This window comes from Thermobia domestica, chromosome 5, assembly GCF_964235325.1.
Source record: "Thermobia domestica chromosome 5, izTheDome1.hap1.1, whole genome shotgun sequence".
Classification (NCBI taxonomy): Eukaryota; Metazoa; Arthropoda; class Insecta; order Zygentoma; family Lepismatidae; genus Thermobia; species Thermobia domestica.
Window position 1 is genome coordinate 145,049,612 of NC_137458.1, and position 14,642 is coordinate 145,064,253.

General features: G+C 36.5%; 2 protein-coding genes across 2 annotated transcripts in view; one reads left to right on the forward strand and one right to left on the reverse strand.

The window, feature by feature from the left end:
* Positions 1–3,249: 3,249 nt before the first annotated feature.
* On the reverse strand, positions 3,250–4,179 carry LOC145685268 (uncharacterized). Its single transcript, XM_081757635.1, has one exon. The coding sequence runs from the start codon at positions 4,177–4,179 to the stop codon at positions 3,250–3,252; it is 930 nt and encodes a 309-aa protein (XP_081613761.1).
* A 1,342-nt stretch (positions 4,180–5,521) lies between these two features.
* Positions 5,522–14,642, forward strand: part of LOC145684700 (sodium- and chloride-dependent glycine transporter 2-like) — a 290,540-nt gene continuing 281,419 nt past the window's right edge. Inside the window, exon 1 of the mRNA XM_081757078.1 lies at positions 5,522–5,771. Within this exon, the coding sequence (XP_081613204.1) occupies positions 5,539–5,771 (233 nt within the window). The 5' untranslated portion in view covers positions 5,522–5,538. The remainder of the gene's footprint in view (positions 5,772–14,642) is intronic.

Consider the following 14,642-nt stretch of genomic DNA (forward strand, 5'->3'; position numbering starts at 1 on the left):
ATTTAAATAGTTTGGTTGGTTTTAAAATAATTGACAAAAGCTTCCAGAAAGGTTCAATTTCAATTATTTTTGCTCCTTCCAAGTATGGAAAACATGAGAACTGAGATGTCCAATTCAAGTGTTAAATCATAGGGCTCCAAGTACACAACTTACAGAGTAAGGATTGGGGGGTCCTACTTTAGAATTCTGTCGCATGAGTCTCTGTTAGGCAGAATCCTCTAGTAAATCCGACAATATCTGGGGCATTAGACCCCCGACCACATGCTCTGTTCTTTGGAATCCCGTGGATGTGTGGCACCTTTAGACCTCTTTTCATTGCTTTCCCTTCAATTTCCTGAAATTTCGTTCCTGTCAAGAGGGATCAAAATCTTTACTGGATGCCCAAAATCTGAACAGCCGCCACCGATCAAAACAGGCAAATAATACCATTAATTGATTATCATCCCAAGGAACTCAGAAAATTTCTACTATTTTAGGAAATTTTGGAAGTGCCTCGCTTACTTTTCAAGGCCTCGTAATCAGGTGTTGAGTAACTTCATACAACTGTACTCAATATACCCAATAAATATGACGTAATGGAGTTCTGACCTTTGGAATTCATTCTTTTTAAAATAGGTAATTAAACTTCGCCTGTCAAAATAAAATCCAGTTGCTATTGATTCATCTCTTTTTTAGAAGAGCGTAGCCAGGCATCCGAGAAAACAAATTATACAAAGGCCCATGTGTCCGTGGCCGGCTAATATCTATTCGCATGGAGTTAGTTCAACTTTAGTGGTAATATGTGAAAATTATTATTATTATTATTATTATTATTATTATTATTATTATTGACTAGTGGCCCAGGCGGGAATCCCCGGCTCCCCGTCCTTGTCAGTCCGCCTCTGGCAACGAGGACTTCATCTTGGCCGCATTCCTTCGATTCGTCGCGAAGAATCCCGAAGAGACTAACAAGAAATATCGCCAGTCATTTGCATGCGGTTATAATTATGTATTTTTTTAAAGACGAATTGTTTCTAATGCGAGCTACAGGGGTCAAGAATAGCCACTGCCTCTGCATTATGAAGTGGAAAATCTTGAAATGAGCATGTCGAATTGTATGAATTTCGATCGCAACTGACGTCGATCATTAGAAAGTGGATATGGGAAAACTATGAAATAAAGTAAATAGATGTGCCTAATTGTAATATGAAATTACATGGCGAACTCGTTTTATCTGATCCCAAATGGTTATCGTCGAATATACACAGTAAAGAGACATTATGATTGGTCAAATTAAAAAGACCTCTACATGCGACGTCTCCTTCATCGCCTCCGTGACGAAATCAAAAGAACACGCGCCTACGGATTATATGAAGGGTAAGAGGAAAAAGAAGAAATGCCCATGTGTGTGCTTTGTCCTATCTGTCGGTGATTCTTAGTACCATTTGACTTATATACCTTGCATGCGTAGATGTAGAAATGTCCATGTAAAAGGGGTAAAAGCTTTGACTAACCCTATTCTTTTTTTACCCGGTTTTCAATATTAAAACGCCGTTTACTCGAAAATGCAGTTTTATGACATTCCTTCCTTTTTCCCCCTTACCCTTCATATGGTTGGTGATTCGCATCCCCCGGAGTACTTTTATTTAGTGTTTCTAGATTCACTTTAATGTAAATAAATTACGCATATAGGTCATTTAACCTATTTTGGGGGAGTAATTTTGTAGTTCATTGGCGTTTCGTCGCGTCTCGGCCAGTGTTGCCAATTTGGGGGGAAAGTCGCTAAATCTAGGGGATTCGCCATCCAGGATAGCGACAAAAATTTGTTTTTCCGATTAGCGACTTTTTTGGTGATTTTGGAATGACGATTTGGCGACTTACAAATCTAGCGACTTTTGTGCTGCAAGCAATTTGTCCAAAATAAGTACTATTAGCTCGAATCAGTTCAGATATATATGTCTTTTTCCTTTTGCTTATTTGAATCAGTGCAGATGTTGACAAGCTGGAAAAGTACACAACATTTATCTGGGAAAAATACACAACATTTATCTCTATATTCCCATTTTGATTGCTGTTACCTCTTACCTTCTACCGAGGACCAACTCCAGCTTATAATGACCTTTAGTTTACAGAGCTTCCATTTAGAGGCACAAATAATACATTACCGATAGCAAACTGTAGAAGCGTGAGTAGAAGTGAAGTAAGAATTTTTTCTAGACCTTTAATTTTTTTCGTTTTTCTGAACTCATATTTGATTTCGTTGAAGCAAAATTGATCATAAAGTTAAAAATACTTAAAAGTGAAATTATCTTTCATATACGTTCTTGTAGATAGTACTATAGCTTGAATTGATCACGTATATGTATACAGTGGCGGAGCCAAGGGGGCTATAGCCCTCCCTTGACGCTCAGGTATACACTGGATAAAACGACAAAATATGGTTTAGCCCCTCCCTTCATCATATCCTGGATCCGTCCCTGTATATATATATATATATATATATATATATATATATATATATATATATATATATATATATATGAAAGAAGCAAAATTCCACGAAAAATATTTTAGCGACTTTTCACCCAAAATTGGAGTCATTTCATCTCCTATTTAGCGACTTTTTGTAACAACTTGTTGGCAACACTGGTCTCGGCTGCTGGTGGAACGCTACATTTATCATTTTCAAAACCAAAGTGGTGCCACAGGGGATCGTCGCTGCGGGACATCCAATTTTTGCTGAGAGGTAGCTAGTTGACCATCGCTGGTCTACCGACGCTTTCAGAATGGAATAGTTTGAGTTTCAGGTTGTTTACATGTAAGTTTTTTTCTACATTTCACAAATGCAAAACGTCTATAAAATAAAGTAATAAACAAAAATTATGTATAAAAAGTACGTTATAGTGCGCGGACCGCACATCACGTCTTTACGGACCAACGGGTAAAGATTTTTTCTGTGCAATATCGAGTAAACTCTATGAAATGTTGAACTCTACAATCTGGGATTACAAATGGGATTACAAATAACAGTTTGATCCAAAACCTGTATTTCAATTGCACCATTACCTACCTTACTTTTCAACATTATATTGTAACATTTATGTTCTGTTTTCTTCGAAGAACCACCTCCGAATAACGCATGTATTACTTGTTCAATTTTCACTGGTGTGTAACACATCGCTTTAGCAGTACTAGACAAAATGTAGGATCGCTGAGAACCTGAATCAATGAGCGCCCTTACAATGCGCCTTTTACCGTTAGCTTCCAACACTACAGGTAAAGTTTGTAACACAACCTCTTGTGTGCAACAGTGCAACACTGATTAGACAGGGTAGCTTTAGGTTTCTCTTCCTCCTTTTCCGATTCGCTAGTATCCTTACGTTCGGACGGTAACTCCGCACACATAATCACCCAATGTTTTTGTTTACAAATAACACACAGCACTTTTGCTTTGCACGCCTTTGAAAAATGCCCAACTTTTAAGCAAACAAAACACGCTTTTTTCTTTTTTACGAATTCTTGCTTCTTGTTGAAAGAAAGCTTTGAAGCATGAAAACATTCCTTATTTTCGTAATGCTTGTCACAAAAAATACAACTAACAGAATTTTTATTTCGCTCACCCACAAACAATTCACTCGCGGTCATAACGTGCTCCTCTTCTCTCTTCTTTTTCTCCCTCTTATTGGAAGCTTCCATTAACTTGAATCCCGTTTTTGCAAGTGATATTCTTTCCTCACCTTCAACTTCCGCTCTCAAGAACGCCAACAACTGGTTTAACTTATCGCCATATGTTCTTTCTTGCCCATCCTCGCTACTTATTGTGACACTAGCATTTCTCAACCACACTCTTAAAATGTCCTTTGGTATGCATGATTCAACCAATGGAAATAACATCGCAGCACACTTATCAGTAGTCATTCCTACGGATTCTAGTGCTCTCAGGTACGATTCAAGCTTATCATACAACTGTGACGTATCAACCTTGCACTTTGTACTTGTAGCGTTTTTAATAACTAATCCAAGCAGTTCCCTCACATAAAATTCTATTAATAACTCTTCCCTACCAAACTTATTTTTCAAACATTGAATGACCTTAGAATAATTCTCTGCTGTAGGCGGGAAACTATCCACTATTTCACGAGCTCTGGATCCTTCCACCGTGACTTGGATCAAGTACTGAAACTTGTCTTCTTCTTCCATCTCTCTATCCTCATGAATTCTTTTAAACTGGCTCCAGAAACTCAACCAGGTTTTAACTTCACCTCCGTATTTTATTAGTTCAATATTTGGCAGCCTCAACTTCCTCCTTGAAGTAGGCGAAGACACCACTGACACTTCACTACCTTTGTTTGACACTGCACGAGCACTAAAAACATTTCAACCTCGATACGAGCGGCGTCCATCTTTTCTGTATACTCTTCTGACTTACCGAATTCCTGTTCAAAGTCCTCCTCTGTTTTCGTAGAATCTTGCAAAATCAATTCAGTCACTTTCCCGGTTAACTCTTCTAGTTCACCAGATAATCTTTCTACTCTACTTAAACCACAGACTACTACACAGACAAGTTTTTCACCTCTTGCTACAACAGTTTCTCACCTCTTGTTACAAACTTAACACAATGATTTACAAACTGTTTCCACCAGTTGTTCTAGATTTGATATATTAAACTATTTTCAAGCATTTTCTGATTCATGCGTGGTCAGTGTTTTTCTTTCTTTGAATATACGGTATATAATGAAATAATACATTATATAAACAACAATATTAAGAATTATACATTGTATATGGTGTTCATTGGGAAACACGATCCATATCATAGAGATTCATCTCAAAGTGGAGAAATATTTCGTATGTCAGCTACACACAATTTTACTTGCTTATAGATCTGACTCAATGCTACCAACTGTTGTCAGTGTCGAGAAAAGTTACGCGGAAGTTTGGTTGCATCTACCCAGACGTTTTGCGAGCTGCCAATTATCTAGAATCCAAGTAATGGAATTAATGCCCTCAGGGGGCGGGGAGCTAGTAGCTGTATGTATATGAAATATTTGTATTGTTTAGTTCATTTTATATTTAGCTGATAAAGTATGTATTATGAGTGGAGATCTACTTTTGAATGACATTGCACAATTACCAACAAAAGTATACATCAAAATCTCATAAATTTACAATTTATGAATGCCTAGATGCGAAGGAAGCAATTTTAACGCCGTTGCTCTGCTCGCTATTAAAGTGACTAGAGCAGGAGTCTTCGTTGCACTTGATTGCGGGATGATGGCTGGTGAGAGACCCACAATCATTCACTTTCATTAAAATCATTCGTATTCTTTAGCCTAAAGGGTATACCAGTGGGTCATTAAACTAAGATTTAATTTTACTTTTCATTTATCATTACGTCAAAGAAAATCTCTAATTGCTCCATTCGTTTCCGTGGTGTTCGTGAAAGAACATGAGGTATGTCAACTTGTCATAATATCTAAAAAAAAATATATCAATTCTAGACGTAATTCATGCATCCATATTCTGATTATTTCAGGTTGCTTCAGTAGGAAACTTAGAATGGAATGTTCCAAAATTTATAATGATACTGGAACTGGAAATTTTACGACCTACTACAACCACTCATGCATATCTATGGATGAAATGTGTAGTATGATGCCTGGTTATAGTAACTATATTGGAATAGACTACAGATATTGTGCTGCAGTGGAAAACGGTATAATCAATTATTCGTCAATTATTCCACTTCAGAAGTTAATACCTAGGACTCTGTCTTCAGAAGAGTATTTTCAGTAAGTATATCAGTATCATTTTAAAGTTTGTTGATTACGGTACGCACGGATCTACCATAATCCAGTCACGAGACTTCCCAATTACACACACGAAGAGAAATGTTTTTTTAATATATATTTAATCTTTTACAACTACCGAAAACAACAAAATATTAATTTTATTTAATATGGAGTCTACAGCTCTGATTTACGCAATATAGAAGAGAATATTTCGTTACAACTTTGTCTTGCTTCTCTCGATCAACAGCCTGTCTATTGTATAATCGCCAACAACAGAATATAGACATCTGAGTGATATAATTCCATTACTTTCTATCCAGCACATTTCCAGCAGCTACTGTCACATTCTCTCCCTAAAGACCTAAGTTTTTAGAATTAAAGAGAATCTTCATGTTCTACAGTGAATTAGGCACGAACCATTTGTCCTTCTAAGACAGATCTCTATTATTTGAAGTGTATTATGCATTAACACCATATATCACTGACGCTATAGCCCGTTGTGACTGTAATGTATTATTTCACTATATACTGAAGGGCGTCTCAAAAGAACTCCGGATTTCAAGCTACTGTAAATGGAATGTACCTATTTGAAAGAAGCAAACAAAACACCATTCTCTTCAGATGTTGAGATTTAAACATGAAACACAATATCGGGCATATGACCCACAGTACTAGCTCTACACGCGATAACTCGGTCCATGAGATTAACCACCACCCGCTCACACAATTACCCATCAACTTTGTCGAGGACACGTCGAATGTTTTGTTTGAGTTCCAATAGATTACGAGGTTTGTTCTGGTAAACTCGTGACTTAGCTTAGCCCATAGGAAAAAGTTACAAGATGTCAAGCCACAAAATAGAGCTGCGTAAGTTGGTCTCTTGTAATGAAATTAGTCTCTTGGGGAACTTTCCACGAAGCAGAGCGTCTCCTGAAGTGTGGCAAGTTGCGCCGTTTTGTTGGAACCATAAATTATCGATGTTGATTTGTTTCAAATGGGGCCTAGTAAGCATTGTACGATAATGAACTATGTTCATCACGACAGGTCTTTCTAGTTCACCTTCAGAAAAGTGAGGTCTGATTATATCCCCACTCCAAATTCCACATCAAACTGTAACGTGCTGAGGATGCACATATTTTTCGTGTATTTTTCTTGAGTTATCTAATCCCCTTATTCGGCAATTATACTTGTTCACATAGCCATTTAAATGAAAGTGAGCTCTATCTAAAAAATGATGCGCTTTGTGAAACCATGGCTCTCGTGTTTCTTTTCCAGGTTCCATTGCACAAATTGCTGTCATTTTCCATGATCCGCTAGTTTAAGTTCCTGTGTGAACTGAACTCTATACGAGTGTAAGTACAAATCTTTTAAGATTTTGTGCATTTTTGCTGAACATGCGCATTTCTTAAGTACACGGCGACATACTTTTCCCGGATTCACAACGGACATTTTTCGGTTCGAACACGAGGATCATCTTAAAACTTGGCAGACATATACAGGACAAACTACTGACCACTGTGGGGTGAGTCATTCTCGTGTAAAACTCGTTTTCCGCCGTCAACGCCACCTATCCTTCGAAACACTACCAGTTAAGATTCCGCGTTGTAGGCGCTTGGTGAAGATCAGTCAGGTGCGTCAGTGTGTAGTAGTAAGTTCCAATTAGTGTTACGTGTAGTAGTCAAATGTGGAAAAAATGGGGCAGGCTGTTGGCATTAACCCGTTTCATGTAGTTCAACTGTTAAAATACAAACTAAGGCGCATAATTAGGAATAAAATGTTATTTGGAGCGGAAGATGAGGCATTAGCGACATTTTTGTGCAATTTAATTACAGAGAGTACGATAATGAATTAGAAATGATACGTCTACACTCGAGATGATGAAGAAATTGACACGACACAGAAAGACATCTATGATAACAGTTCAAAGCGGGAACAAGTCAGTAGTCAAAGCGAATATGACGACTCCAGCACAAAAACTGAAAAGAACATTTTATTTTTTTGCAGTTTACAAATGAGGAAATCCGGAATATCTACAAAGATTATCATGAAGGAGGATACAACTTGTATAAGAAGCTTCTGGCACGACACACACACACACACACACACACACAAATCGTTAAGTAACTGCAAACCTGTTTTGGATTATGGACACGTCCTGTCTACGAATTCTGCTTGATTCAAAGGGAATCAGGAAATGAAACTCCAAGCAGTTAAATGTGAAGTCATCAGATTATTTGATGAAGTGCGAGAGCGTGGAGCATCAGTGAATTACTGGCATTTACAATGCTGGGCTCTCCAAGCAGGAAAAGGAGTTGGCTTATTAGAGTTCAAAGCGTCGCCGACTTTTACTAAAAATCTTAAGAAGTAATCACGAATTATTTCACGAACGATTACGACCTTTTAAACAAAAAAGGGCATTGCAGAAGATGTAGCTATTCGTGTAAGTGGTGAGGCATTTAGTGGTGAAATAAATGATTACATACATTTGCATCGGCTGCCTGCAGCCAGTGTATTAAATTGTGACCGGAGTCAGTTCAATTATGAACTGTGAACTCGTGCTACTTCATCGAAAAGAAGGGAGAAAGACACTGTTGGAACTATTAAGGCAATGTCCAGCACGACTCATAGCTATACCATTGATTTTGGGATATCCATGAATGAGAAACTTGCGAAAGAGTTCCATTTCAGAAGCTGCAAGGACACTGCTGGTGGCGAATGTGCAGCAATGATATCCCCAAAATCTGTTTGTCGACGCTAGCAGTAGTGGTAAAATGACTAAAGAGCATCTGAAGCAATTTTTAAAAGTGTTCTCTAATTACATGGACGAACACTCTGTATTACTTTGTGATTCGTGGTCTGGGCATAAGGATGTCACTTTCTCGCAAAGGCTATTCCCGAGAAGCACACTGACTTGAAAATAATTCCTCCCAAGAACACCAAATGTGTTCAGCCACTCGATGTTTATTTTTTTCGGCAATACGAACTTTACGCCGGAAGAATCACAGACTATGTTCGCTTATACTTTGATAAGCCCCAGTGAAGTTGCATGATAGGTGTTTTATAATAATGAACATGCATTCTGTAATCTATAATCAACTGTCAGCTCCAGTTTATTAACAAATGCTTCGTTATGCCTCACAAAAATCGGGGTAATAGGTTGAATCTCCAGTTAGTAGCCTCCGAAACGTGACTGACGTAGCCTCAACATTGGAGCTGATTTTTGTGGATATGAAGGTGAAGAATACGTGCAGTGCACAGATTTGCCTTAATCGAGGTGTTCGTACTGCAAAATTATGTTATGTTCCACTCATTATATTGTAGACCCGCATGTACAGTTTTGTTGATACCCATTTGTTTTTTTAACAATATAAATAACTTCTGTAATTACTCTTGTGCAATTACTGTACTTGTCATCGTGTTCCCTCTCACTGTTGTTTTCCTGCCTCAAAACTGAAATGATGTTATTTGTTTATAGCTGGCGCTGCTTGCGTAAAAGAAATTTTACACGGGAATAACTTACCCTATAGAGGTCAGTGCGTATCCCTGTATATATGTACCAAATTTCATGTTGATCCTCGCGTTCGAACCGAAATATGTCCCTTGTCAGTAAAATAATCAAGTACAGCAAGAACATTTGCCTCACTCGGGTCACATCGATGTCATCGAGCGTTTTTGATGTTTACTGTTGAACCTGTTTGTTCAAGTTTCTTGATCAAGCTACGAACAGTGGATTCATTTTATGCATTCTTGTATCCAAGAATCATATAGATTTTGCAAATAGTTTAAGCGAAACTTTCACCATTCTTGTAGTGAGTTTTAACAATCAACACTTGCTGTTCCGTACTGTATCGGTCCATCATAATACTCTACAAACACAAACCTGGATAACAAAAGCACACTATCAAAATATAACCTCAATGATCACTGATAACAGAACATGTAAAAACAATATTGTCAACAATCAGTTAGAAAAAGGGTGAAATACACTGAAAATCTCAAATCTAGGACAATTTAAGAAATAAGTTCGTAAATTATTTTCTCCATGCATTGTCCTACTCCATTCCCTTCCATTCAAACCATCGAAACATCTTTCTCCTTGACAACGGGGGAAGATCGTTCGTGTCACACTGAGTATAAATTGAAATAGAAATTTAAGTATTTTATACCAAAAGTTCTGCAATAAGCAATTTTAGGCTCTTTGCTATTTATCTTTGAGTATATATGATATTTAATATAGGTTAAAATATTCATATATTTCTTATGATGTTGTTTAGTAATTATGTAAATACAATTCTGTACTAGCGCTGGGAAATTACCGTAATGTATTATTAATATTAAGTAATCATTTATATACAGTATATTTGTTGTTCTGTTAATTTTCTGCATATTGATATATATATATATATATATATATATATATATATATATATATATATATATATATATATATAGATAGATAGATAGATAGATAGATAGCGTGAAGCAGCTAAAAGTGCCACCTGAATTAGCAAAGAAACTAGAAACACTAGCGATGTAAGCTTTGCGAGAAAGAATAACAACAGTAGGGGCTCAGAAAATGAAGGTATGGTTTGGTTTGAAAACGAGTGACAAACGGGGCATCTGAAGCAAACTTGTATTTTGTTAAATGGAATGATATACATTAACATGCATAATATAAAAAGAAAAAACACGCAGAGAAACACAACGCTGTTGGTCCCATGTGTGTATTACACACAGGAACGAAGATATGGCTATGTAAATAGGTGTAAAAAAAAAAAAATAACAAGTGGCCCACTTGATCGTCAGTACCACGGCATGTATGTAGAACAAATCAGACAAAATGAAGAAAGGGCGTGATAACAAGGAAGAAAAATAGAGGAGACATCGTCAGCACAATTTATGTGAAAGTGTTACAGCATAATGACAATGGCAGTTACATTATTGGCATAACCAGTGTGCAATAAGCGAAAACCTGTCAAAGTGTATGTTCAAAATGGTGGCCGTCAGCTGCGATACAGGCATCGAGGCGCCCACGCAAAGATCGTTGCACAGAATGTAGCATCGCAGAGGGAATGTCCCTACAGGTGGCAGTAATGCGGTGTTACATATCCTCTGGTGTTGTTGGCACATCCCGGTAGACAATGTCCTTCAGCGTTTCCCACAGGAAAAGGTCTAATGGTTACAAATCTGGGGAACGAGCCGGCCATTTGACAGGCACGGCACGTCCAATCACCGATTGTGAAACATGTTTTCCACACATGCTGAAGCGCGTCGTGCTCTGTGAGCTGGACACCCGTCATGTTGGTACGAAATTTCACAGAAGTAAATCCCACGTTAAGCGGGTTTGCATATCCAGGCTCCTAACTATGAAAACATTTACGATCACTCCAACCCCAATCATTTCACAGATTAAACCTGTTGTATATAAGTTATTAGGACATAAAATTGAATATAATTTATGCGAAAATGACTTTTATGCATTGCAAGAGTTCTAACATCCAAATATTCACCACAAACTTATAGTCGTATCGACATAAACAAAAAAAGTGTGGAGCAGGAAACCATTTTACATAAAAGTCAAAAGAGGCTCAGTGACGACATACGAACTGGTCGAGCGGTTTGGGTCACCAGCCTATCAATCAGAAGCTTATGTGTTCCAACCCTGTAGGAAGTATTCGTTTTTTTGCTTAAAAGCGAGTTCCCACTTTCATCAGAAGATTGAGAATTTCTTTGAATAAATCTCTGGCAACTACTTTTTTCTCAAATTCGATTAGAAGCGAACATTATATGAATTACAAATCTAAAATCCACAGCTGAGAACAAAATATTAAGTATGTTCAATATTTCATTATTATCCTTTGATTTGTAATGAAAAACTAATTATAAGCATTGACGATTTCAGAAGATTCTCCCCTGGGGATGGTCAATATATGAATGCGAGAAAACTGATAAAACATTATTAGTCCACTTTGAGCATAATCGAAGATAATATATAACCACGAAGGGGGAAATTTATGTCGACAGGGTCTCAAATCCTCCCACAGGTCATGCCCTGAAATCTTCACTGTTTGAAAGGTTTATTTAACAAATATAATATTACATTTATTTCTCGTTCTACGTTTTGAAATGGAAAAATCATAATTTTAAAGAGAATTATAATACGATAAGCATAAAGATTTATAGAACTAATAAAGTAAATATTCTTGTGTAAGTTTTCGATTTCTAATCAGATTAAAACTCGAATATTCGTTTGCATCACACTTTAAAGTAAATCATCTCTCTATATAAGTCTTACTGGAAAGCATGTTTAACTCCAATTATTTAATCAATATTTTTAATAATATAAATTTATTGTAATACTTTTACTATTCAATGTTGTATACGCTTCATTTCCCAAAGCGAAACCTCGCAAATGTATGGTGGACTAGTAAATATTATCAAATAAATTATGATTTAATTTACGTAAAAACTACGTCGCCTGATTTGAAACTTCGTACTTTAAATAATAATAATAATAATAATAATAATAATAATAATAATAATAATAATAATAATAATAATAATAACATCATAGCCATATCATTATCAGAATTTCTGGCTTAGTCAATAAATGAATTCAACGGGTTCTCTATTCGAAGTTCTATTTAATCGAATCCGATAGAAATACAAAGAGAAAATTCGAGAACAGGTAAAACAAAAATGTTAGTTTTGTGGGATTGTAAGTAACCTTTAAGAGTTCTTTACAATTTACAGACAAGTGACTTAAACACTTTCTCCTTTTCTTTAACTTAACTGATTCACCGAACGTATCTGAGGAACTTGGGTCTATTTTCTACTCGGTTATACATGTTTTACAATCATGTCCATTAACCTTGAACGACAAGAACACGAACACAAAAACAATACCTGGGTAGGACAGTTACAATTCGTAACTTCTCCCACCGGGAATCGAAGCCGGTACCCCATGTACACAAGGCACACGTGGTAGCCACTAGACCAGCGGGAAGAGCGAATGAAATGTATTTTGTAGTGTCTGAAGTTCATACCTATTTCAGCCTGCTGTATATGTCTATTGATTTTCAATGTTTACCGTATTCGTTATTTCGAGAAATGATATACGGTATGTTACTGATATATGTTGTATTGCATATTCGTTCATGAATATTATATAAATTATCTGAAATATTCATGATCTTCCATGGGAATTCACTGGTGCATGCGCAGTAGAAACAGAAGAATGCAGTTTACTGATATTAGTCAGAATGCAAATTTATAACAGGCTGTCAGAATTTCTTAATGGAAAGCAGTGTGTTCCCAACCTGGGGACGCGAAGCTTCCTCTTGAGTAAGCATGAAGAGGGAGTAAGGGGGCGAAAGCTATTAGCAGAAATGAATTGTGAAATAAATAAATAAAGCACCACTTATAATGACTTTTAAAATTTAGCTTGACAATTTTATAATGACCGTTTAAAAACATAATACTGCACTAGGAGGGTATGTAAAAGTCTTGCTGTAAATAAATATAAATTTCTGATATTATTATTATTATTATTATTATTATTATTATTATTATTATTATTATTATTATTATTATTATTATTGGTCTCTCACTTCTTGACCAAGATGTGAAATATTCACCACCTTCTTCATACCGCTAAATCAATTTCTTCACAGTTTTCTCCTCACAGCCCATACTTCTACCTATCTGAATGGCAGTTTGTCCCATTGTTTCTCGACCTATGATTTCCCCTCGCATAGTAACAGATAGTTTTCTACAGCCTTTAGAGCGAGGCATTTTGGCAGCCTGTAGAATTTTGCATTAGCAATGACAGTAAAGTGGATCTGTCTGTTTCTACCGTGTATCATCAGCATCATTATATCAGTAGTATTCCACCATTACCAGCGGGTCACTTACCGCAGCTGAGAAGCTGCCATGCTCCACGATCTTCTATTAACTTATCCATCTTCACATACGATTTTTCTGTTTCAATATCTCCAATAGCCTAATTCTGTTTCTATATAGTCTAATCCGTCCCATCCCTCTCTTTCCTGCCACCATACCCTCCAGCACATCCCTCATGATACAGTTTCTTCTTAACCAATATCCCAACCAGTTTCTCTTCCTCTTCTTAATAATATTTTTCTACTTCCATTTCTAACACACTCTCATTTGCTTTCCTCTCGACCCAGCTATCTCTCTCCATTCTTCTCCACGCACATATTTCGAAAGCCTTTAATTGTTTCTCATCACTTTTGCGTAATGTCCATGTTTCTGTCCTATAAGTACAGTAAAATACAATACACGAAGCATTTTATGAGTCTTTTTTTCAACTCTATTCAAGGTCCCACAAAATAGTATTCTTTCACCCTAAAGGCTTCTTTCGCCATTTCTATCCTTCCTTTTATTTCACGTTCGCTTGTCATTTCATCACTAGTAATACTACTCAGATATCGAAAACTATTCACCCGTTCTTTTTTCCCGCTCCTACTTCTATATTTGACACCGATCGCTGCGTTTCAATCACCATGGATTTTGTCTTTCTAACATTTATTTTCATCCCATATTCTTTAGAGCCTTTCACAAATTTTCTACATTTTATTAATTTTCTTTTTAGATTCTGCAATATCAACCATATAAACCCCAAACCGTATACACATCATCATACTATTCTATCTCCTACCGAAATTCCATCTTCATTATGTAGACTCGTTTTTGCTATCTCTTCTAAATAGCTATTAAATAATATCGGCGAAATATATAATCTCTGTTGAACTCACCTTGCAATTACACTGTCTGTCTACTGTGCATGCACCAGTGAATTTCCATGGAAGACTATGAATAATTCTGATAATTTATATAATATTTTTGGAT